The sequence below is a fragment of the Nerophis ophidion genome, linkage group LG09, assembly GCF_033978795.1.
Source record: "Nerophis ophidion isolate RoL-2023_Sa linkage group LG09, RoL_Noph_v1.0, whole genome shotgun sequence".
Classification (NCBI taxonomy): domain Eukaryota; kingdom Metazoa; phylum Chordata; class Actinopteri; order Syngnathiformes; family Syngnathidae; genus Nerophis; species Nerophis ophidion.
Window position 1 is genome coordinate 66,828,147 of NC_084619.1, and position 23,342 is coordinate 66,851,488.

At 41.0% G+C, this 23,342-nt stretch overlaps 1 protein-coding gene across 1 annotated transcript in view; it reads right to left on the reverse strand.

The window, feature by feature from the left end:
* Positions 1-292: 292 nt before the first annotated feature.
* grid1a (glutamate receptor, ionotropic, delta 1a) overlaps positions 293-23,342 on the reverse strand; it is a 662,543-nt gene continuing 639,493 nt past the window's right edge. The window contains exons 15-16 of the mRNA XM_061911628.1: positions 18,224-18,464; positions 293-1,964 (exon numbers count right to left, since the gene is read on the reverse strand). Of these exons, the coding sequence (XP_061767612.1) occupies positions 1,545-1,964; positions 18,224-18,464 (661 nt within the window). The 3' untranslated portion in view covers positions 293-1,544. The remainder of the gene's footprint in view (positions 1,965-18,223; positions 18,465-23,342) is intronic.

Genomic DNA, 23,342 nt, shown 5'->3' on the forward strand with positions numbered 1-23,342 from the left:
CCTCATGGGCAAAATGGAAATCTGTCTCTGCCTGATTCCTTGCTTGCTGTTGTGTTTAATAGATGGTTCAGTGCTTAAACCAAAGGTAGTCAGATAGGATATTTGACTAGTGCGTTTGCAGTAAATACCTTAAAACAGTGGTCCCCATCACCGGGCCGCAGAATAATTTTTTAATATTTTTTTTTATCAAATCAACATAGAAAACACAAGATACACTTACAATAAGTGCACCGACCCCAAAAAAATCCCTTTTTCATGACAAAAAAAAAAAAGAGGATATTTTCGGCAATCATTGGTACTTAAACTTTTTTAACATACCGATTGGAGCTAAAATAGTCGATATTTTTCACAATTAACACAATGTTTTTATGGAATAAAATGATTGTGCACACGTCCAAAAGTCATGTCGACGAACACGAGGCCGAATTATGACACAAGCAGCACAACTTGTTTGTAATATACTTTTTAATTCTTTTCATAGGAAACAAATCGTCATAGTCGAAACGTCTTTTTTTTTGTTTTTGTTTTTTTAGTTTATCGCCGCGAAATGTCTTTTGAGAGGTGGAGTTCTTCTTTCTCACAGTACATTCAGTTGTTTGCATAATATGTGCCCCCCCCCCCCTATAGAAGCAGCCTCAGTGATGTAACTAGGGAACTCTCAAACGCAATAAATAGAGGAGCGCTGGGGCTGTTCCTCAGAGCATAGGGTGGGACTGTAACTGAGTGCGCAGCTCCATGCGTTCTCCTCATGGGCAAAATTGAAATCTGTCTCTGCCTGATTCCTTGCTTGCTGTTGTGTTTAATAGATAGTTCAGTGCTTAAACCAAAGGTAGTCAGATAGGATATTTGACTAGTGCATTTGCAGTAAATACCTTAAAACAGTGGTCCCCAACCACCGGGCCGCAGAATAATTTTTTTATATTTTTTTTTTATCAAATCAACATAGAAAACACAAGATACACTTACAATTAGTGCACCAACCCCCACAAAAAAATCGCTTTTTCATGCCCAAAAGTCGGAGACGTCCAAAAGTCATGTCGACGAACACGAGGCCGAATTATGACACAAGCAGCACGACTTGTTTGTCATATACTTTTTTATTCTTTTCATAGGAAACAAATCGTCATAGTCGAAATGTCTTTTTTTTCTTTTATCGCCGCGAAATGTCTTTTGAGAGGTGGAGTTCTTCTTTCTCAACAGTACATTCAGTTATTTGAAAAAAAACAAAAAAACAAAAACAAACAAACATCTTGGCACTTAGAAAACAACCAACACAAAAAAAAAATATATAAAAAAATGTCACCATTATTTTGTAGAGAGCAAAAAAAAAGAAAAAGAAAAAAAACCAAAGCCATTTAAACAGTCATTTTTTTTTTTTTTAATACTTTTCGTTTTTTTGAAGTCGAGAATATTGAAAATACATTTTGTAATGTGGCTTTTTCTCTCTCGATACTTACAAATATGTACAGTAAGAGTCCGGCCTGGCACCTCCACGGGTAATAAAAAGGTGTTTCCTGTTGGCTTCTCGGCGGTCCCCTCAGATCTCAGATGGAGGTCCCCTGACCGGCCTTCCCCTCGGGCACCGGCTGGTAGGACATGGGCATGGGGGTCTTGACCGGGCTCTGGCGGAAGAGCCCCCCGTTGGGCGCCCGGTGTTTGCAGCGGATGGAGGGCATGGTGGCGCTGCTGAGCGGCAGGGGCAAGGTCCGGCCGCCCGCCGCGCCCAGTGTCCGCCCGGCCCCGTGGCCCTCCCGCAGGAAGGTGCTCACCGAGAGGGGCGGCGGCCCCCGGTGGGCGGGGTACTCCCTGGCGGACAAGACCTCCAGGGACTGGCTGGGCTGCATGCTGCTAATGTCCAGGGCGGAGATCTCGATGGACTGGCCGGGCAGCTGCTTGTGGGCCAGGTCTTGGTCCAGGAGGCTGTTCAAACGCTGGTGGACCTGAGCCAAGTTCATCTCCTTGTCCTGAGACCACGACCAAGTTCCATGGAGGGGGGGGTGGGGGGGGTGGGGCACATGTCCAGAAACGAGAGACAAAGAAGACAGGTTAGACTTTGGTCTTGTCATCAAATATTGTTGTTGTCCTGCAAGGCTGGATTTACACTTTGAGCTTCTGTCGGATAGAGGATCTTGGACTATATGTGCTAACATCATATAGTGGATCTTTGGCAAATGTTTTTTGCAGTAAGTCCTTAAGAACAGCTTTAATCTTATTTTTTGTTGTTGCAAAAATTACTTAAAAAACAACAAAAAGTTGCAGTCAGATCGAGGATCTTTGACCAAGATTTTCGCAATACAAAGAGCTCCCGTACCACGCAGTAAAGGATCTTTGACTAGCGTATTTGCTGTAAATGCCTCAAAACATCACATAGAGGATCTTTGATCAACATTTTTGCAATAAAACCTTAAAAAACAGCAAATAGCTCGTGTCCCACGCAGTAAAGGATCGTTGACTAGGGCATTTGCTGTACATGCCTCAAAACATAACATCGAGGATCTTTGACCAAGATTTTCGCAATGCAATCCTTAAAAAACAGCAAAGCGCTCCTGTACCACACAGTAAAAGATCTTTGACTAGCACATTTGCTGTAAATGCCTCAAAACATCACATCGGGGATCTTTGACCAAGATTTTCGCAATACAATCCTTAGAAAACAGCAAAGCGCTCCTGTACCACACAGTAAAAGATCTTTGACTAGCACATTTGCTGTAAATGCCTCAAAACATCACATCAGGGATCTTTGACCAAGATTTTCGCAATACAATCCTTAGAAAATAGCAAAGCGCTCCTGTACCACACAGTAAAAGATCTTTGACTAGCACATTTGCAGTAAATTCCTCAAAACATCACACGGAGGATCTTTGACCAACATTTTTGCAATAAAACCTTAGAAACAGCGTAACGCTCCTGTCCCAAACAGGAAAGGATCTTTGACTAGCACATTTGCTGTAAATGCCTCAAAACATCACATAAAGGATCTTTGACAAACATTTTTGCGATAAATAGTTAGAAACAGCGTAACGCTCCTGTCCCACACCGGAAACGATCTTTGACTAGCACATTTGCTGTAAATGCCTCAAAACATCACATCGAGGATCTTTGACCAAGATTTTTGCAATACAATCCTTAGAAAACAGCGAAGCGCTCCTGTACCACACAGTAAAAGATCTTTGACTAGCACATTTGCAGTAAACGCCTCAAAACATCACACGGAGGATATTTGACCAACATTTTTGCAATATAACCTTAGAAACAGCGTAACTCTCCTGTCCCACACAGGAAAGGATCTTTGACTAGCACATTTGCTGTAAATGCCTCAAAACATCACACGGAGGATCTTTGACCAACATTTTTGCAATAAAACCTTAGAAACAGCACAACGCTCCTGTCCCACACAGGAAAGAATCTTTGACTAGCACATTTGCTGTAAATGCCTCAAAACATCACACGGAGGATCTTTGACAAACATTTTTGCAATAAAACCTTAAAAAACAGCAAAGCGCTCCTGTCCCACGCAGTAAAGGATCTTTGACTAGCACATTTGCAGTAAATGCCTCAAAACATCACATAGAGAATCTTTGATCAACATTTTTGCAATAAAACCTTAAAAAACAGCAAAGAGCTCGTGTCCCACGCAGTAAAGGATCTTTGACTAGCGCATTTGCTGTAAATGACTCAAAACATCACATCGGGGATCTTTGACCAAGATTTTCGCAATACAATCCTTAGAAAACAGCAAAGCGCTCCTGTACCACACAGTAAAAGATCTTTGACTAGCACATTTGCAGTAAATTCCTCAAAACATCACACGGAGGATCTTTGACCAACATTTTTGCAATAAAACCTTAGAAACAGCGTAACGCTCCTGTCCCACACAGGAAAGGATCTTTGACTAGCACATTTGCTGTAAATGCCTCAAAACATCACATAAAGGATCTTTGACAAACATTTTTGCGATAAATAGTTAGAAACAGCGTAACGCTCCTGTCCCACACCGGAAAGGATCTTTGACTAGCACATTTGCTGTAAATGCCTCAAAACATCACACGGAGGATCTTTGACCAACATTTTTGCAATAAAACCTTAGAAACAGCATAGCACTCCTGTCCCACACATTAAAAGATCTTTGGCTAGCGCATTTGCTGTAAATACCTCAAAACATCACATAAAGGATCTTTGACCAACATTTTTGCGATAAATAGTTAGGAACAGCGTAACGCTCCTGTCCCACACAGGAAAGGATCTTTGACTAGCAAAGTTGCTGTAAATGCCTCAAAACATCACATCGAGGATCTTTGACCAAGATTTTTGCAATACAATCCTTAGAAAACAGCGAAGCGCTCCTGTACCACACAGTAAAAGATCTTTGACTAGCACATTTGCAGTAAACGCCTCAAAACATCACACGGAGGATATTTGACCAACATTTTTGCAATAAAACCTTAGAAACAGCGTAACTCTCCTGTCCCACACAGGAAAGGATCTTTGACTAGCACATTTGCTGTAAATGCCTCAAAACATCACACGGAGGATCTTTGACCAACATTTTTGCAATAAAACCTTAGAAACAGCATAACGCGCCTGTCCCACACAGGAAAGAATCTTTGACTAGCACATTTGCTGTAAATGCCTCAAAACATCACACGGAGGATCTTTGACCAACATTTTTGCAATAAAACCTTAGAAACAGCATAACGCTCCTGTCCCACACAGGAAAGAATCTTTGACTAGCACATTTGCTGTAAATGCCTCAAAACATCACACGGAGGATCTTTGACAAACATTTTTGCAATAAAACCTTAAAAAAACAGCAAAGCGCTCCTGTCCCACGCAGTAAAGGATCTTTGACTAGCACATTTGCAGTAAATGCCTCAAAACATCACATAGAGAATCTTTGATCAACATTTTTGCAATAAAACCTTAAAAAACAGCAAAGAGCTCGTGTCCCACGCAGTAAAGGATCTTTGACTAGCGCATTTGCTGTAAATGCCTCAAAACATCACATCGAGGATCTTTGACCAAGATTTTCGCAATACAATCCTTAGAAAACAGCAAAGCGCTCCTGTACCACACAGTAAAAGATCTTTGACTAGCACATTTGCATTAAAAGCCTCAAAACATCACACGGAGGATCTTTGACCAACATTTTTGTAATAAAACCTTAGAAACAGCGTAACGCTCCTGTCCCACACAGGAAAGGATCTTTGACTAGCACATTTGCTGTAAATGCCTCAAAACATCACATAAAGGATCTTTGACCAACATTTTTGTGATAAATAGTTAGAAACAGCATAACGCTCCTGTCCCACACAGTAAAAGATCTTTGACTAGCACATTTGCAGTAAATGCCTCAAAACATCACACGGAAGATCTTTGACCAACATTTTTGCAATAAAACCTTAGAAACAGGGTAACACTCCTGTCCCACACAGGAAAGGATCTTTGACTAGCACATTTGCTGTAAATGCCTCAAAACATCACATAAAGGATCTTTGACCAACATTTTTGTGATAAATAGTTAGAAACAGCATAACGCTCCTGTCCCACACAGTAAAAGATCTTTGACTAGCACATTTGCAGTAAATGCCTCAAAACATCACACGGAAGATCTTTGACCAACATTTTTGCAATAAAACCTTAAAAAACACCAAAGCGCTCCTGTCCCACGCAGTAAAGGACCTTTGACTAGCACATTTGCAGTAAATGCCTCAAAACATCACATAAAGGATCTTTGATTAGTGCATTTGCAGCAAATTCCGAAATACTGCAGCATTGTCGTGTCCTGTGAAGGATCTTTGACAACCGTGTTTGCAAAAGCTGCTGTTACATAAAGGATCTTTGGCCAACATTTAAAAAAATAAAATTAAAAACAGCAAAGCCCTCCTGTCTCACACAGTAAAGGATCTTTGACTATCGCATTCGCAGTACATACCTCAAAACATCACATAAAGGATCTTTGACTCGTGCGTGTGCTGTATGTACTTTTAACACCAGCAAAAATGATCCTGTCACATAGAAGATCTTTGACTCACACTTTAGCAGTGAATCCGTAAAAACAGATGAATATTCCTGTCACATAGATGATCTTTGACGAGTGTAAAAACACGACTGATGAGCCGACATTGAGATGCTTTACCAAGAGTGTAAATCCAGCCTGAGACACAATCGAGAACACGTCAAGCAGTGATCGTGTTCGAGACTCGATGATGTTTTTATTTCAACGTCAACATAAAGTCTCAAAGACGTTGGCGGACAAGACGCTCTACACTCATGCACAAACACCAAGACGTAGCACAAACGTGATTTAAAAGGACGACGACACAAATGACAGCCGAAGAAAGCAGAGACAAACTTTCAGGCCTCGACTCAGCAAATTGATGCGCTGAGAATCGACTAGAAAACGGGAGGAAAAGTGCAGTCGTCATTTCCCGTGCAAAGTCTGCACTACTTTTTTTTTGGACCGAGTCCGCCTCGGCTTTCCCGGTTCTGGACATGCACCCTTTTGGGTCGATACACGGTCGAAGAGGACACCATCGATGACAGATGAAGCCAGGAGAAACCACCCCGGCCCCGCCCCCTTTTGTCCTGACAGCCAATCAGCGCTCAGAGTCGCGTCCGTTTGACCGTCCCAAATGTCCCGCCTCCTTCCAATATTGTTAATATTGCAATTATTACATTGGATATTAAACTTCAACAATGTCATGTTCCTACATGCACAATAACAAGGAAATACCATACAAATAAAACAAAAATACATACAAAATAAACTAATAAAAACCTCTTATTATTAATGTTGTTATTATTGTTGTTGCTGTTCAAATAGGGACATTTTTTACTTTCAAATTACATTTAAAAATAAATAAAACATTTGTTGGCTCTTGTCATTAAACATAGGAATTCACACTGTATAGAAAATAGAAAAAAGTATATATATATATATATATATATATATATATAAATATATTAATACTACTATTATTATTAAAACCTTAGAAAACAGCATAGCGCTCCTGTCCCACACAATAAAGGATCTTTGAATAGCACATCTGCAGTAGATGCCTCAAAACATCACATATAGGACTTTGACCAAAATTTTAGCGATTAAACCTTGGAAACACTATAGCACTCCTGTCCCACGTAGTAAAGGATCTTTGACTAGCACATCTGCAGTAGATGCCTCAAAACATCACATATAGAACTTTGACCAAAATTTTAGCGATTAAACCTTGGAAACACTATAGCACTCCTGTCCCACGTAGTAAAGGATCTTTGACTAGCGCATCTGCAGTAGATGCCTCAAAACATCACATATAGAACTTTGACCAAAATTTTAGCGATTAAACCTTGGAAACACTATAGCACTCCTGTCCCACGTAGTAAAGGATCTTTGACTAGCGCATCTGCAGTAGATGCCTCAAAACATCACATATAGAACTTTGACCAAAATTTTAGCGATTAAACCTTGGAAACACTATAGCGCTCCTGTCCCACGTAATAAAGGATCTTTGACTAGCGCACTTGCAGTAAATGCATCAAAACATCCCATAGAAGATCTTTGACCAACATTTTTGCAATAAAACCTTAGATACAATATAGCGCTCCTGTCCAACGCAGTAGAGGATCTTTGACTAGCGCATTTGCAGTAAATGCCTCAAAACATCACATATAGGACCTTTGACCGAAATTTTTGCAATGAAACCTTAGAAACAACATAACGCTCCTGTACCACACAGGAAAGGATCTTTGACTAGCACATCTGCAGTAAATGCCTCAAAACATCTCATATTGGACCTTTGACCAGCATTTTTGCAATAAAACCTTAGAAAAAGCACAGCGCTCCTGTCCCACGTAGTAAAGGATCTTTGACTAGCACATCTGCAGTAAATGCCTCAAAACATCACATATAGGACTTTGACCAAAATTTTAGCGATTAAACCTTGGAAACACTACAGCGCTCCTGTCCCACGTAGTAAAGGATCTTTGACCAGCGCACTTGCAGTAAATGCCTCAAAACATCACATAGGACCTTTGACCGAAATGATTGCAATAAAACCTTAGAAACAACATAACGCTCCTGTACCACACAGGAAAGGATCTTTGACTAGCACATCTGCAGTAAATGCCTCAAAACATCTCATATTGGACCTTTGACCAGCATTTTTGCAATAAAACCTTAGAAAAAGCACAGCGCTCCTGTCCCACGTAGTAAAGGATCTTTGACTAGCGCATCTGCAGTAGATGCCTCAAAACATCACATATAGGACTTTGACCAAAATTTTAGCGATTCAACCTTGGAAACACTATAGCGCTCCTGTCCAACGCAGTAGAGGACCTTTGACTAGCGCATTTGCAGTAAATGCCTCAAAACATCTCATATAGGACTTTTGACCGAAATTTTTGCAATAAAACCTTAGAAAAAGCACAGCACTCCTGTCCCTTGTAGTAAAGGATCTTTGACTAGTGCATTTGCAGTAAATGCCTCAAAACATCTCATATAGGACTTTTGACCGAAATGTTTGCAAAAAAACCCCTTAGAAACAACATAACACTCCTGTCCCACGCAGGAAAGGATCTTTGACTAGCACATCTTCAGTAAATGCCTCAAAACATCTCATATAGGACCTTTGACCAGCATTTTTGCAATAAAACCTTAGAAAAAGCACAGAGCTCCTGTCTCACGTAGTAAAGGATCTTTGACTAGTGCATTTGCAGTAAATGCCTCAAAACATCACATATAAGACCTTTGACCAACATTTTTGCAATAAAACCTAAGAAACAGCATAGAGCTCTTGTCCCACACAGAAAGGATCTTTGACTAACACATCTGCAGTAAATGCCTCAAAACATCACATATAGGACCTTTGACCAACATTTTTGCAATTAAACCTTTGAAACAGCATAACGCTCTTGTCCCACAAAGGGAAAGGATCTTTGACTAGCACATCTGAAGTGAATGCCTCAAAACGTCAAATATAGGACCTTTGACCAACATTTTTGCAATAAAACCTAAGAAACAGCATAACGCTCTTGTCCCACACAGGAAAGGATCTTTGACTAACACATCTGCAGTAAATGCCTCAAAACATCACATATAGGACCTTTGACCAACATTTTTGCAATAAAACCTAAGAAACAGCATAGCGCTCTTGTCCCACACAGAAAGGATCTTTGACTAGCACATCTGCAGTAAATGCCTCAAAACATCACAAATAGGACCTTTTACCAACATTTTTGCAATTACACCTTAGAAACAGCATAACGCTCTTGTCCCACACAGGAAAGGATCTTTGACTAACACATCTGCAGTGAATGCCTCAAAACATCACATATAGGACCTTTGACCAACATTTTTGCAATAAAACCTAAGAAACAGCATAGGGCTCTTGTCCCACACAGGAAAGGATCTTTGACTAACAATCTGCAGTAAATGCCTCAAAACATCACATATATGACCTTTGACCAACATTTTTGCAATACAATCCTTAGAAAACAGCAAAGCGCTCCTGTACCACAAAGTAAAAGATCTTTGACTAGCACATTTGCAGTGAATGCCTCAAAACATCACATGGAAGATCTTTGACCAACATTTTTGCAATAAAACCTTAAAAACAGCATAATGCTCCTGTCCCACACAGGAAAGGATATTTGACTAACAATTTGCAGTAAATGCCTTAAAACATCACATATAAGTCCTTTGACCAACATTTTTGCAATTAAACATTGGAGACAGCATAACGCTCTTGTCCCACACAGGAAAGGATCTTTGACTAGCACATCTGCAGTAAATGCCTCAAAACATCACATATAAGACCTTTGACCAACATTTTTGCAATTAAACCTTAGAAACAGCATAACGCTCTTGTCCCACACAGGAAAGGATCTTTGACTAACACATCCGCAGTGAATGCCTCAAAACATCACATATAAGACCTTTGACCAACATTTTTGCAATTAAACCTTAGAAACAGCATAACGCTCTTGTCCCACACAGGAAAGGATCTTTGACTAACACATCCGCAGTGAATGCCTCAAAACATCACATATAAGACCTTTGACCAACATTTTTGCAATTAAACCTTAAAAACAGCATAACGCTCTTGTCCCACACAGGAAAGGATCTTTGACTAACACATCCGCAGTGAATGCCTCAAAACATCACATATAAGACCTTTGACCAACATTTTTGCAATTAAACCTTAGACACAGCATAACGCTCTTGTCCCACACGGGAAAGGATCTTTGACTAGCACATCTGCAGTGAATGCCTCAAAACATCACATATAAGACCTTTGACCAACATTTTTGCAATTAAACATTGGAGACAGCATAACGCTCTTGTCCCACAAAGGGAAAGGATCTTTGACTAGCACATCTGCAGTGAATGCCTCAAAACATCACATATAGCACCTTTTACCAACATTTTTGCATTTAAACCTTAGAAACAGCATAACGCTCTTGTCCCACACAGGAAAGGATCTTTGACTAGCACATCCGCAGTAAATGCCTCAAAACATCACACATAGGACCTTTGACCAACATTTTTGCAATAAAACCTCAGAAACAGCATAGCGCTCCTTAGTATTATTATTATTATTACTGTTACCATTTTTGTTAGTTACACTGATTTTTTTACTTTTCAAACACACATTTAAAAATAGGAGAACATTTGTTGGGCTCTTATGTCATAAAATAAGAATGTATAAACTGTATAATATAAAGATGACATGTATATTTATTATTTTCAAGTCTTTGTACATATATTTGTATTATTATATCAACCAACTGATTGCATCTGATCATTAAAATGTTTTAAATTGCAAGAATTTTGGATAAATGCAATGTCATTTATGTATTCAAACAAATGCAAAAACAATTCGACTGTTCTTGTCACAATTTGTAATAATCAATAGCTATATATTTTTTTTAGAGATCTAAACAAGAACAAAACAAATGCAATACAGTAAATAATATATTGGGATTTACATAATACACACACAAAAATGTGTTTTATTTTTTTATTATTACTGCAATATGTGAATGTTAATAAAAGATTAGAATTTCCAAAACTTCTAAACACATTTTCAATGGGTTTATCCCTGCTGTGACCTTTGACCTTATTGGTCATTACTGTGGCAGGATGCTGCATATTAGTGTCCTAGTATTATTATTATTTGTATTATTATTAATACTATTTTTCAATAGTATTATATTAATAATTATTATTATTGTTATAATTATTATTATTTGTGTAATTACTATTATTACTATTTTTATTCCATTATTATTTGTATTATTATTATTATTTTATTTGTTTTGTGGTAATTATTATTTTCATTATTAATGCTATTAATATTATTATTTGTATTATATGTTTTTATTTTATAGTAATTATTATAATAATAAAAATATTAATACTAGTAATAATAATAACCATTATTATTATTATTGGTGTTGATATTATTATTAATATTATTTTTATTTTATATTTTATTATCATTATTTTGTTGTTATTACTATCATTTGTACTATGATTATTATAATTATTATTTGTAATATTATTTTCATTATTAGTTATATTATTGTTATTATTATTATTATCATTATTATTGTTATTATCATTATTATTACTGTGGCAGGATGCTGCATATTAGTGTCCTATTATTATTATTATTTGTATTATTATTTATATTATTTTTCATTATTATTATATTAATAATTATTATTATTGTTATAGTTATTATTATTTGTTTAATTATTACTATTACTATTTTGATTCCATTATTATTTGTATTATTATTATTATTTTATTTGTTGAGTGATAATTATTATTTTCATTATTAATGCTATTAATATTATTATTTGTATTATATTTTTTATTTTATAGTAATAATAATAATAATAATAATAATAATAATAATAGTAATAATAATAACTATTTTATTATTATTGGTGTTAATATTATTATTAATATTATTTTTATTTGATATTTTATTATCATTATTTTGTTGTTATTACTATCATTTGTACCATGATTATTATAATTATTATTTGTAATATTATTTTCATTATTAGTTATATTATTGTTATTATTATTATTATCATTATTATTGTTATTAATATTATTTGTATTATTTATATTATTATTTTTTGTATTTGTATTATTATTATTATTATCATCACATCATTATTATTGTTAATAATATTATTATTTTTATTATGATTATTATTATTTTGTATTATTATTATTATTTGTATTTTCATTATTATTATTATTGTTGTTATTATTATCATTTTCATTACTATTGTTGTTACTATTATTTGTACTGTGCTTATTATTATTTGTATTATTATTATCATTATAATCATTATTGGTATTATTATTGTTATTATTATTATAACTATTACTTCATTATCATTATTGTTATTATTATTTGTATAATCATTATTGTTATGTGCATTATAATTATTATATTTGTTATTAAAAATTATTATTATTTGTTATATGATTATTATTATTAGTATTACTATTATCATTACTGTTATTGTTATTCATATTATTATTTGTATCATGATCATTATTATTTGTATAGCTCGGTTGGTTCAGCGGCCGTGCCAGCAACTTGAGGGTTGCAGGTTCGATCCCCGCTTCCGCCATCCGAGTTACTGCCGTTGTGTCCCTGGGCAAGACACTTTACCCACCTGCTCCCAATGCCACCCACACTGGTTTAAATGTAAAAATTAGTTATTGGGTTTCACTATGTAAAGCGCTTTGAGTCACTAGAGAAAAAAGCGCTATATAAATAAAATTCAATTCAATTCAATCATCATTATGATCCTCTGAGTAACTGGAGACTAAGTCCAGTGACCCTTGACAAAGATCAGCTGACAACAGGGGAAAGTCCTTGTGTCAGCGTGGAAAGACCCCACTGGGGCGGGCATGGGCTAGCTTCCCATGCTTGCAGCTTCCCATGCCTTCGCCTGTTGGAAGCACCCGCTATAGATACTAAAAGACAACAGAGAAGAACACCCAAGAGTCTGCGAGAGCGGGGTCAGAAGCTGACATCACAGTCACGGACCCTGGACCGGAAACAGTACAAGAGAGTGCCACTGCAACTGCCACAGCTACAGCTACGACGGCGGGGCACAAAATGAAGATATGTCCAAGTAGTTCACCAGGGAAAGAAGAAGTTTTTGAGAGAAGCAAGTCATAGGCCTCGCATTGACTACTTTCTACGAAAGGAGTCAAATCAGTCGAATGAAGTACAGCAATTGGAGGCCAACCACAGCTTGCAGTACATCAGTACCCTTGTCACGGAGGAAGCAAACACAGAGCTGATGACAACGGCGTAAGAACCGACCCAACCTCCCAGACCTGCAGTCGAAAGGAGACTAGCAGGGATTAGACTGCATGTGAAGTGGCCTGGTTTCTAAGATAAGATGCGGTGGGAAACGAGTAATACTGACCTGCATCTGTCCCTGGAACAACTACAAGGGACAGTGGAAAAGAAGTTGGAGAGAATGGGGGGTCATCATCCGTCAATATGCGTCAGAAAGTTTCAGAATGCAAGTAAGGAAAGGTGGAAAAACTTCTCAACCGCACCAGTTTCCAGGAGGCAACATTGGATCAGGAGCCTCGTCCTTGAAAGGAGACAACTTAGTAAATTGTGGAAAGAAGCCTCTGGAGGGGGAAGAGAAGGCATAAATGTGCTTTAAGTCAACATTATAATCGGACTGGCATCCCTCCTCAGAGCAGAGAATCTATGGAAACGTAGAAGGAAGAAAGAACAAACTGGAACACGGTTCTATAAAGATCCCTTCAAGTTCCTCAAAAGCTTCTTCTCAAAGGAAAAAAGTGGAGCCCTTAAAACAACAAAGACTGACCTGGAAGATCACCTTAAAGTAACGCACTCTGACCCAAGGCGGTATGAATGTCTCACCACCCCTTCAGAAATCCCACCAATTGACCCTCCTGAACTTCATATGCGGATCGGCCCTCCATCATGGAAATAACTGCGTCGAGCAAGAACGGCATCAGCCCCGGGACCAAATGGAGTCCCATACAATGTGTACAAGAACGCACCGGACGCCCCAAGGTTTCCCTGGAGGCTCATGAGAACAGCATGGCAGAATAAGATGATACCCAATATGTGGCGTAGGGCGGGGTGACTCCTCATCCCAAAGGAGAAGGATGCAGAGAACATCAGCCAATTCCGTCCAATCCCTCGGCTAAACATTGAGGGCAAAATCTTCTTCAGAGTCATTGCACAGAGGATGGGCGAGTATCCGCGAAGAAATGAGTACATCGATAAAGCTGTACAGAAGGCAGAAATATCGAGATTCTTCGGGTGCTCAGAACATTCCAGCATGATCTGGCACCAGATCCAAGTGGCAAAGGCGGAGAGAAAGAATCTCCACGTAGTCTTCCGGGACCTTGTCAATGCCTTTGGTTAGGTGACCCATGAATTCCTGTTGTCTGCTTCTCAGAAAACTGGAAGAGAACTTAATTTGGGCCCGTCTAAAGCTCAAACCATCTAGGTCACGAAACATCTCAGTTGTGAAGGGAGTGCTCTCGGACCTGAAATTCTTTATCGGAGATCACCCAATCCCAACAGTGTCTGAGCAGCCTGTAAAGAGCCTTGGCAAGTGGTATGATGCAAGCCTGAAAGACAAAGACCAGGTGCAACAACTGCATAAGGATATCAGCAGTGGCCTACAGTCAATCAATAACACCCAACTGCCTGGAAAGTTAAAGTCCTGGTGCCTGCAGTTGGGACTCCAACCCAGGATACTGTTGGTTATGAAGTCCCGATCTCAGCCGTGTAGAAGATGAAAAAAGGAGTCACAGACTACAAAAAAAAAATGGCTTGGAGTTCTACGATGCTTTACCACTATAACCCTCTACAGAAATGGCGTCCTCAAGCTTACCCTCACCAGTCTCACAGAGGAGTTCCTGTGTGCAAAGACGAGACTCCAGATGACACTGAATGAATCCAGAGACTTAGTAGTGAGTAACAATGCACCGACCTTGGCGACTAGGCGCAAATGGAGACCAGCCAAAGCAGTGAAAGAAACAACAGCAGCCGTCAGACATGCTGACATTGTGGGCTATGTCCAGCAATGAAGAGGAGTCTTTGGGCTAACAGCTACCTGCCCAGCTTGGAGTTAAGCCACAGCACCAGAACGGAGGAAGATGGTGGTGGACGAAGTATGCCACCAGGAGGATTGCTGCAAGATTGGCCAAGACCGTCTCTCTGGGCAAACAGGGTCAGTGGACGAGATGGGACAGTGTGGAGAGGAGGAAGATCAGCAGAAAGAACATGTGGGCCATGGAAGCGAGGCAGTTGAGCTTTGTCATCAGAGCTACATACGACGTCTTTCCATCCATCCATCCATAATCTTCCGCTTATCCGAGATCGGGTCGCGGGGGCAACAGCCTAAGCAGGGAAGCCCAGACTTCCCTCTCCCCAGCCACTTCGTCTAGCTCTTCCCGGGGGATCCCGAGGCGTTCCCAGGCCAGCCGGGAGACATAGTCTTCCCAACGTGTCCTGGGTCTTCCCCGTGGCCTCCTACCGGTTGGACGTGCCCTAAACACCTCCCTAGGGAGGCGTTCGGGTGGCATCCTGACCAGATGCCCGAACCACCTCATCTGGCTCCTCTCGATGTGAAGGAGCAGCGGCTTTACTTTGAGTCCCTCCCGGATGGCAGAGCTTCTCACCCTATCTCTAAGGGAGAGCCCCGCCACACGGCGGAGGAAACTCATTTCGGCCGCTTGTACCCGTGATCTTATCCTTTCGGTCATGACCCAAAGCTCATAGGTGAGGATGGGAACGTAGATCGACCGGTAAATTGAGAGCTTTGCCTTCCGGCTCAGCTCCTTCTTCACCACAACGGATCGGTACAACGTCCGCATTACTGAAGACGCCGCACCGATCCGCCTGTCGATCTCACGATCCACTCTTCCCTCACTCGTGAACAAGACTCCTAGGTATTTGAACTCCTCCACTTGGGGCAGGGTCTCCTCCCCAACCCGGAGATGGCATTCTATCTCTAAGGGAGATAGAATGCCAAGGGTCTTTCCAACACCAGTTTATCTTCACCAGTGGTCAGGCGATGACCCGTAGTGTGCCCTTTGTTCCATGCCAGCCACCCAGAAGCACATTCTCACAGGGTGCAAAACCAGTCAGTTATACATGGCGTCCCAACCAAGTGCTAAAGACCCCTACATCCACCCTGGAGGACAAACGAGTTGCCATCAATTCCCTACCACCATCAGCAGCCAACTACAAGCAGGCAATTACCTTTGTCCGCGAAGGGGTTTATGGAGTCAGGAGCGGCTCCATACCACTTGAGCAAGGCCTACGCTTGGCCTGCGACTGGAGTATGCTGGTTCATCTTGGCCGACAGCTTGCGCTTCCTCCAGGGATCGCCGTAACCACCCTGAGACCGGACGTGGTGCTCTGGTCCCCTTCACAAAAAACGTGTTCATCATCGAACTCACAGTATCCTTGGAGGACTCAGTAGATGAGGCTTGCGAGCGAAAACACCTACTTTATGCCGATCCTGTAGCTGAAGCACAACAACGTGACTGCAACATTGAGCTCCGCCCAGAGGATGTGGGCTGCTTGTGGACCTGGGAGTCCGACGCCAAAGCCTGCACATAGCCATCAAAGCTGTATCTGAGGCAACCGAAAAAGGCAGCCAGTGGCCGTTCCTGGGGAGGAAAGACCCTTTCTGGGCCACCAAGTAGCAAGCCAGGAGGTATGCGGTCAGCTTAGGCTTGACTCAGGGAAAAGGACACCCCTGCCATGAGAAGTCTTCTGCTCAACACCAAGCAACAATCTCATGCCTCATTGGGATCAACACAAGCCTAGGGCCGATCACCCTGTGTCTGGCCACCCCTGAGGGGGAATCTAGTGTTAAGGCAAAAACACCCACTGACCCAGGGGAACACTACCGATGATGCGTCCAAAATAGCAACACACCCATCCACCATTCCACCAGTAATCACCGAAACAACACACAATTTCAAGTATGTACCAGCGCAAAGGAATGTACACTCATCCTGTGTTTCGTAAACGTATTTGTGGAGAGGCGGGGCCAACGGTCCCACGGCGGGGCGGGGTACGCTGGAGCCCTGCCCAAGATGGTGGCGAGCAAACGGAGATGACGACCGAGCGTATATCGGGAGTGACGCCGCAATCAGATTCAGGTACGTGGATCACACACCGGGACACGATTAATGTAGCTCCTCACACTGTATAAAAGGGGGAGAAGGAGGAGGGATCGAGGCAGAAGGAGGTGGAGTGTCTGCAGCAGTGGCTGGAGAGAAGCAGACAGCAAGACGCGAGAGAAGAGGAGCAGTGGGAGCGACAACGGCGAAAAAGACATATATTACTGAAAAATAAAAGAGTCCAACCTGCTCGAAAGAGATGTCCTTCCTGGGTGGTCAGTGGAACCCGAGGGACGACGGCAAGAGTCGTTCACAGTATTATTGTTATTATTATCATTATTATTATTATTTGTATTATTATTATTGCCTATGATGAAAAGCTGACATCGTTGCTGGGCAACACACTCAATGTTACTTTAGAACGTGAACATGCTAAAAAGTGGAGACCTGACTGGCGTTCAAGCCGAACCACTCGCCGGTTTTTAGAAAGGTGACTTCTTGGATTGCCAGCTATGGAGCGGAAAGCAGGGACTCGGGAGGTCAAACAGGCCGGTGGGGTTCGAGGCTGAGGTTCTACGTCATCTGCTAACGCTCACACTTTAGTTTAGGGATCCATGTCAAGCCTTAGTGAGTGGATGCAGAGGGGCTGCCAAGTCCGAGGTCTACGGCGTTAAGACTTGAATGGATTGGCTAAAGAGAGCTATCGACCCAGAAGTACAACGGTGTCAAATTAACGCTACGTGGTTGGCTCCGCCTGCGCTTCTCTCTCACACGAGCGTGCGAGAGAAGCGCAGGCGGGAGCGTCATGAGGAGAATGATCACATGATGATCACATGACCACACCTATCACAGCTGCGTGTACTGCAGCTCCACTAAATCGGGGCTGGCGTCTGTGCTTGCTGGATCCATAAAGTAGAGTGTGGCAGTGGCGTCTCTGGGCAGCACCGGGGGACCCGGGGGTCTGGGTCTGGACCGGGGCCTCGGCGGGGCGGGGGGCCCCAAGTTCTGGGCCAGCAGGTTTGGGCCCGGGCCGGACGGCTTGTCATGGGTCACCTCTTTGGGCTCCTTCCTGCGGCAGTGGTTGCTGGTCCACCAGGTCTCCAGCGCCGCCACCAGCAGGGCCAGCAGCAACCCGGCCGCCAGGATACAGAAAACCCCAGCGAAGCTGTGCAGGTGCAGCGACCGGCCCTCGGTCTGGGCGTCGGCGTGGCTCTGCAGGTCGCAGCGGCCCTTCTTCGGCCACCACTTCTGCTTCAATATGTCCAGGTCGCCTTTCTCCTGGAGCTCCAGAATCCTGAGGAGCACAAACAAAATGTTTTTTTTCTGCTAACGAAGTCAAACCTGTTGCGATATTTTGTCGTACAGTCCAAGAGCCCGTAATATCATCAAAAGGTTCCGGGAATCTGGAGAAATCACTGCATGTAAGCCAGGATATTACGCACCTTGGATCTGTCAGGCGCTACTGCATCATTCATGCACATTTGTATGTGCTATATGGTGATGTAATCAATCTTGCATCATTAGCGAATATGCTAACTCAAGTGTCAGTATTATTACCTTACAATGACATTCTTTTTGTATTGTTTCACTTTCACTAATTCCTCAGTAAATTCACCAAAACGGCACCGTGGAGTTATTGAGTCTGTTTCGCTGATTGGACCGCTCGCTTGCACCGCCAGTGGGTCCATGACCGTGACTTCTGTTTTGTTTGATCAGCCGTTTTACTGCCCTGTTCCAGACACTGTTTGGAAACAATTAAGGTATGTAAAAAAAGGTATACTGTACCGGATGTACCTGCGGCTTATGGTCCGATGCGGTTAATATTTGTAAAAATATTTTTTCTTAGTATATTTGGTGAGTGCAGCCTAAATACCGATGTGCTCTGAAGCCCAAAAAATACGGTAATATTGACATTTTTTTGGTCATTTTAGGCATTACGCTAACTTCTTCCCTTTTTCCCACGACCACTACTTCCTTCAACAACAACACCACTAATCACGGCAGACTTGGCAACAAAGTCTACTTTGGGACAAATGATGATCCAGAACCTTATCGTTTTTGAGGCAGAATATACTGAGGATGAGTTACAGGTATTAGAAGCTGGGTGCTAAGATGCCAACATTTATGTTTTTCTCAACTTTGAATCGAACTCAAGCTGAAGCTCGCACAAGTGACTTTAACGAACGTGACCATCAAAGACATTGTGGAGAGGCGGAGACTACGGTCCGACAGAGCGGCACGGCACTGCCAAGATGGCGGCGAGGAGGCGGAGAATGCGAGCGAGAGGCCACAAGCGAGATCAGGTGCGTAGATCGCGCACTTGGTCACAATTTATGAATCTTTTCGCACTGTTAAAAGGGGCGGCAGCCGTGAACATGAGGAGGAGTGGTGGAGAAACAAGGAAGAGAGCAGTGAGAGCGCGGACGGCTGAAAAGCAACCCACAAAAGACTTTTCTTGATTGAAAAATAAAGAAGTCTACACCTGCGAGCAATGTCCTTCCTTGGTGATCCATGGAACCCGCACGACGGCATGAGACCGTCACAGGCATCAACTGTCTTCCTGTTGTGTCTCGCTGGTGTGACCTGTTGCTCCTCTCCGACGCTCACAGAGCGATAAAGTCACACGGACGTGACGGATGGGGACTTAAAACGCGGACTGCCCGAAAAAAAAAAAGCGATGCAGGTATCAAGCGGATTGATCTCCCTTTAAACCAAAACCGCCATCTCTTGAACGCATCACTTGTAGGAGAATGAAAGTGTCGTGATGTTTCATGAGTGTTGAGCGACTCCCTGTCCATTTGTGATCTGTGGGCGCCTCTTCTTCTCTTTTATGAATGTGCAGCATTATGCTCCCATATTTATGTGGCAGGCCTTGTGGAGAAATCACCATGCATAGCGTTAGACGCCGCCAGACGGGGATATTGGAGGCCAATCTCATCCTTCTCTTTCATTTGTTCTTCCACTTTCTTGTCACTCTTAGCAAGAAGTACAACCCCCCTTGTGCCCGTATTGACCTGGTGATGATTGACTTTATTCCACAGAATCCAAACCCCAAAACTCGGTGAAGTTGTCACGTTGTGTAAATAGTACATAAAAACAGTAAATATAAACGGAATACAATGATTTGCACAATCCTTTTTAAACGATATTCAGTTGAATATGCTACAAAGACAACATATTTGATGTTCAAACTCATAAACTTAATTTTTTTTTTCAAATAATAATTAACTTAGAATTTCATGGCTGCAACACGTGCCAAGGTAGTTGGGAAAGGGCATGTTCACCACGGTGTTACATCACCTTTTCTTTTAACAACACTCAATAAACGTTTGGGAACTGAGGAAACTAATTGTTGAAGCTTTGAAAGTGGAATTCTTTCCCATTCTTGTTTTATGTAGATCTTCAGTCGTTCAACATAATGCGCCACACATTTTTGATGAGGTCTGGACTGCAGGCGGGCCAGGAAAGTACCCACACTCTTTTACTACGAAGCCACACTGTTGTACCACGTGGCTTGGCATTGTCTTGCTGAAATAAACAGGGGCGTCCATGATAACGTTGCTCGGATGACAACATATGTTGCTCCAAAACCTGTATGGACCTTTCAGCATTAATGGTGCCTTCACAGATGTGTAAGTTACCCATGCCTTGGGCACTAATACACCCTCATACCATCACAGATGCTGGTTTTCGAACTTTGCGTGAATAACAATCCGAATGGAAATTTTCCTCTTTGTTCCGTAGGACACCATGTCCACAGTTTCCATTTAAAATGTGGACTCGTCAGACCACAGAACACTTTTCCACTTTGCATCAGTCCATCATAGATGATCTCGGGCCCAGCGAAACCGGCGGTGTTTCTGGGTGTTGTTGATGAATGGGTTTTCAATTGCATAGTATAGTTTAAACTTGCATTTACAGATGTATCGACCAACTGTAGTTACTGACAGTGGTTTTACGAAGTGTTCCTGAGCCCATGTGGTGATATCCTTTACACACTGATGTCAGTTTTTGATGCAATACCACCTGTGGGATCAATGGTCCATGATATCATCGCTTACGTGCAGTGATTTCTCCAGATTCTCGGAACCTTTTGATGATTTTACGGCCCTTAGATGGTAAAATCCCTAAATTCCTTGCAATAGCTCGTTGAGAAATGTTGTTCTAAAAATGTTCGACAATTTGCTTACAAATTGGTGACCCTCACCCCATCCTTGTTTGTGAATTACTTAGCATTTGCTTTTATACCCAATCATGGCACCCACCTGTTCCCAATTAGCCTGCACACCTGTGGGATGTTCCATATAAGTATTTGATGAGCATTCCTCAACTTGATCAGTATTAATTGCCACCTTTCTCAACTTCTTTGTCATGTGTTGCTGGCATCAAATTCTAAAGTTAATGAGTATTTGCAATTTTTTTTTTTTTAATCAGTTTGAACATCAAATATGTTGTCTTTGTAGCATATTCAACTGAATATGGGTTGAATATTTATCAGAAACATGATACATTTATCAAAAACATGATAAATAGGTGTGTTCTTGGGTGATTGCACACAAAGTGTCCTTCCTCTTTAAAAAATGTTTCCAAAACTGTAACATAAGATTCATTACAGACCTTCTTGATGGTCTTCACCATCACAAACACGTGCATGTTACATTCACAGACGACTGAAAAAAACAGGTAAATGAGTTTCATTGAAGCCTTAATGATCCCGGGAAACGACACAAATGCATACGTCAGGGCCATTAAGGAACACATCGTCTTCAACCATAACACAATAATGTGTGTGAGGCTCATTAAGGACTGTGGGGGACCTTCATGTTTACAAAAACACTAAATTAGACCAAATTGTCTTCACAAAAAAAGTGTATAGTACCTTCAATTAAGGACTACAGTACAATCTATTCTGGGTTTACAAAAAAAACAAGTTCATTAAGGACTCCAGATTGTGTTCAGTATTATATGTTTATTAAAGATGTTTGATTAAAGGGTTTACAAAAATTTTTACTCCAGATCAGTGCTTCACAAACTTTCCTCACCAAGCACCACCATAATAACAACATTGTAAACAGCAGTGTAGTAGACCTAGGTATTCATCAAGTACCACCCTAATAACAACATTAAATTACTGTAGCAGAGCTAAGTATTCATTAAGTACCACCCTAATAACAACATTAAAGTAGAGTACTGTGGTAGACCTAAGTATTCATTAAGTACCACCATAATGACAACATTAAATACAGTAGCGTAGCAGACCTAAGCATTCATTAAGTGCCACTATAATGACAACATTAAATACAGTAGCATAGTAGACCTAAGTATCCATTAAGTACCACCATAGTGACAACATTGAATACAGTGGTGTAGTAGACCTAAGTATTCATTAAGTACCACCATAATGACAACATTAAATACAGTAGTGTAGTAAACCTAAGTATTCATTAAGTACCACCATAATGACAACATTAAATACAGTAGTGTAGTAGACCTAAGTATTCATTAAGTACCACCATAGTGACAACATTGAATACAGTGGTGTAGTAGACCTACGTATTCATTAAGTACCACCATAATGACAACATTAAATACAGTAGTGTAGTAGACCTAAGTATTCATTAAGTACCACCATAGTGACAACATTGAATACAGTGGTGTAGTAGACCTAAGTATTCATTAAGTACCACCATAGTGACAACATTGAATACAGTGGTGTAGTAGACCTAAGTATTCATTAAGTACCACCATAATGACAACATTAAATACAGTGGTGTAGTAGACCTAAGTATTGATTAAGTACCAGCATAATGACGACATTATATACAGTAGCGTAGTAAACTTAAGTATTCATTAAGTACCACCATAATGACGACATTAAATACAGTAGTGCAGTAGACCTAAGTATTCATTAAGTACCACCATAATGACAACATTAAATTGAGTAGTGTAGTAGACCTAAGTATTCATTAAGTACCACCATAATGACAACATTAAAAACAGTAGTGTAGTAGACCTAAGTATTCATTAATTACCACCACAAAGACAACATTAAAAACAGTAGTGTAGTAGACCTAAGTATTCATTAAGTACCACCATAATGACAACATTAAAAACAGTAGTGTAGTAGACCTAAGTATTCATTAAGTACCACCATAAAGACAACATTAAATTG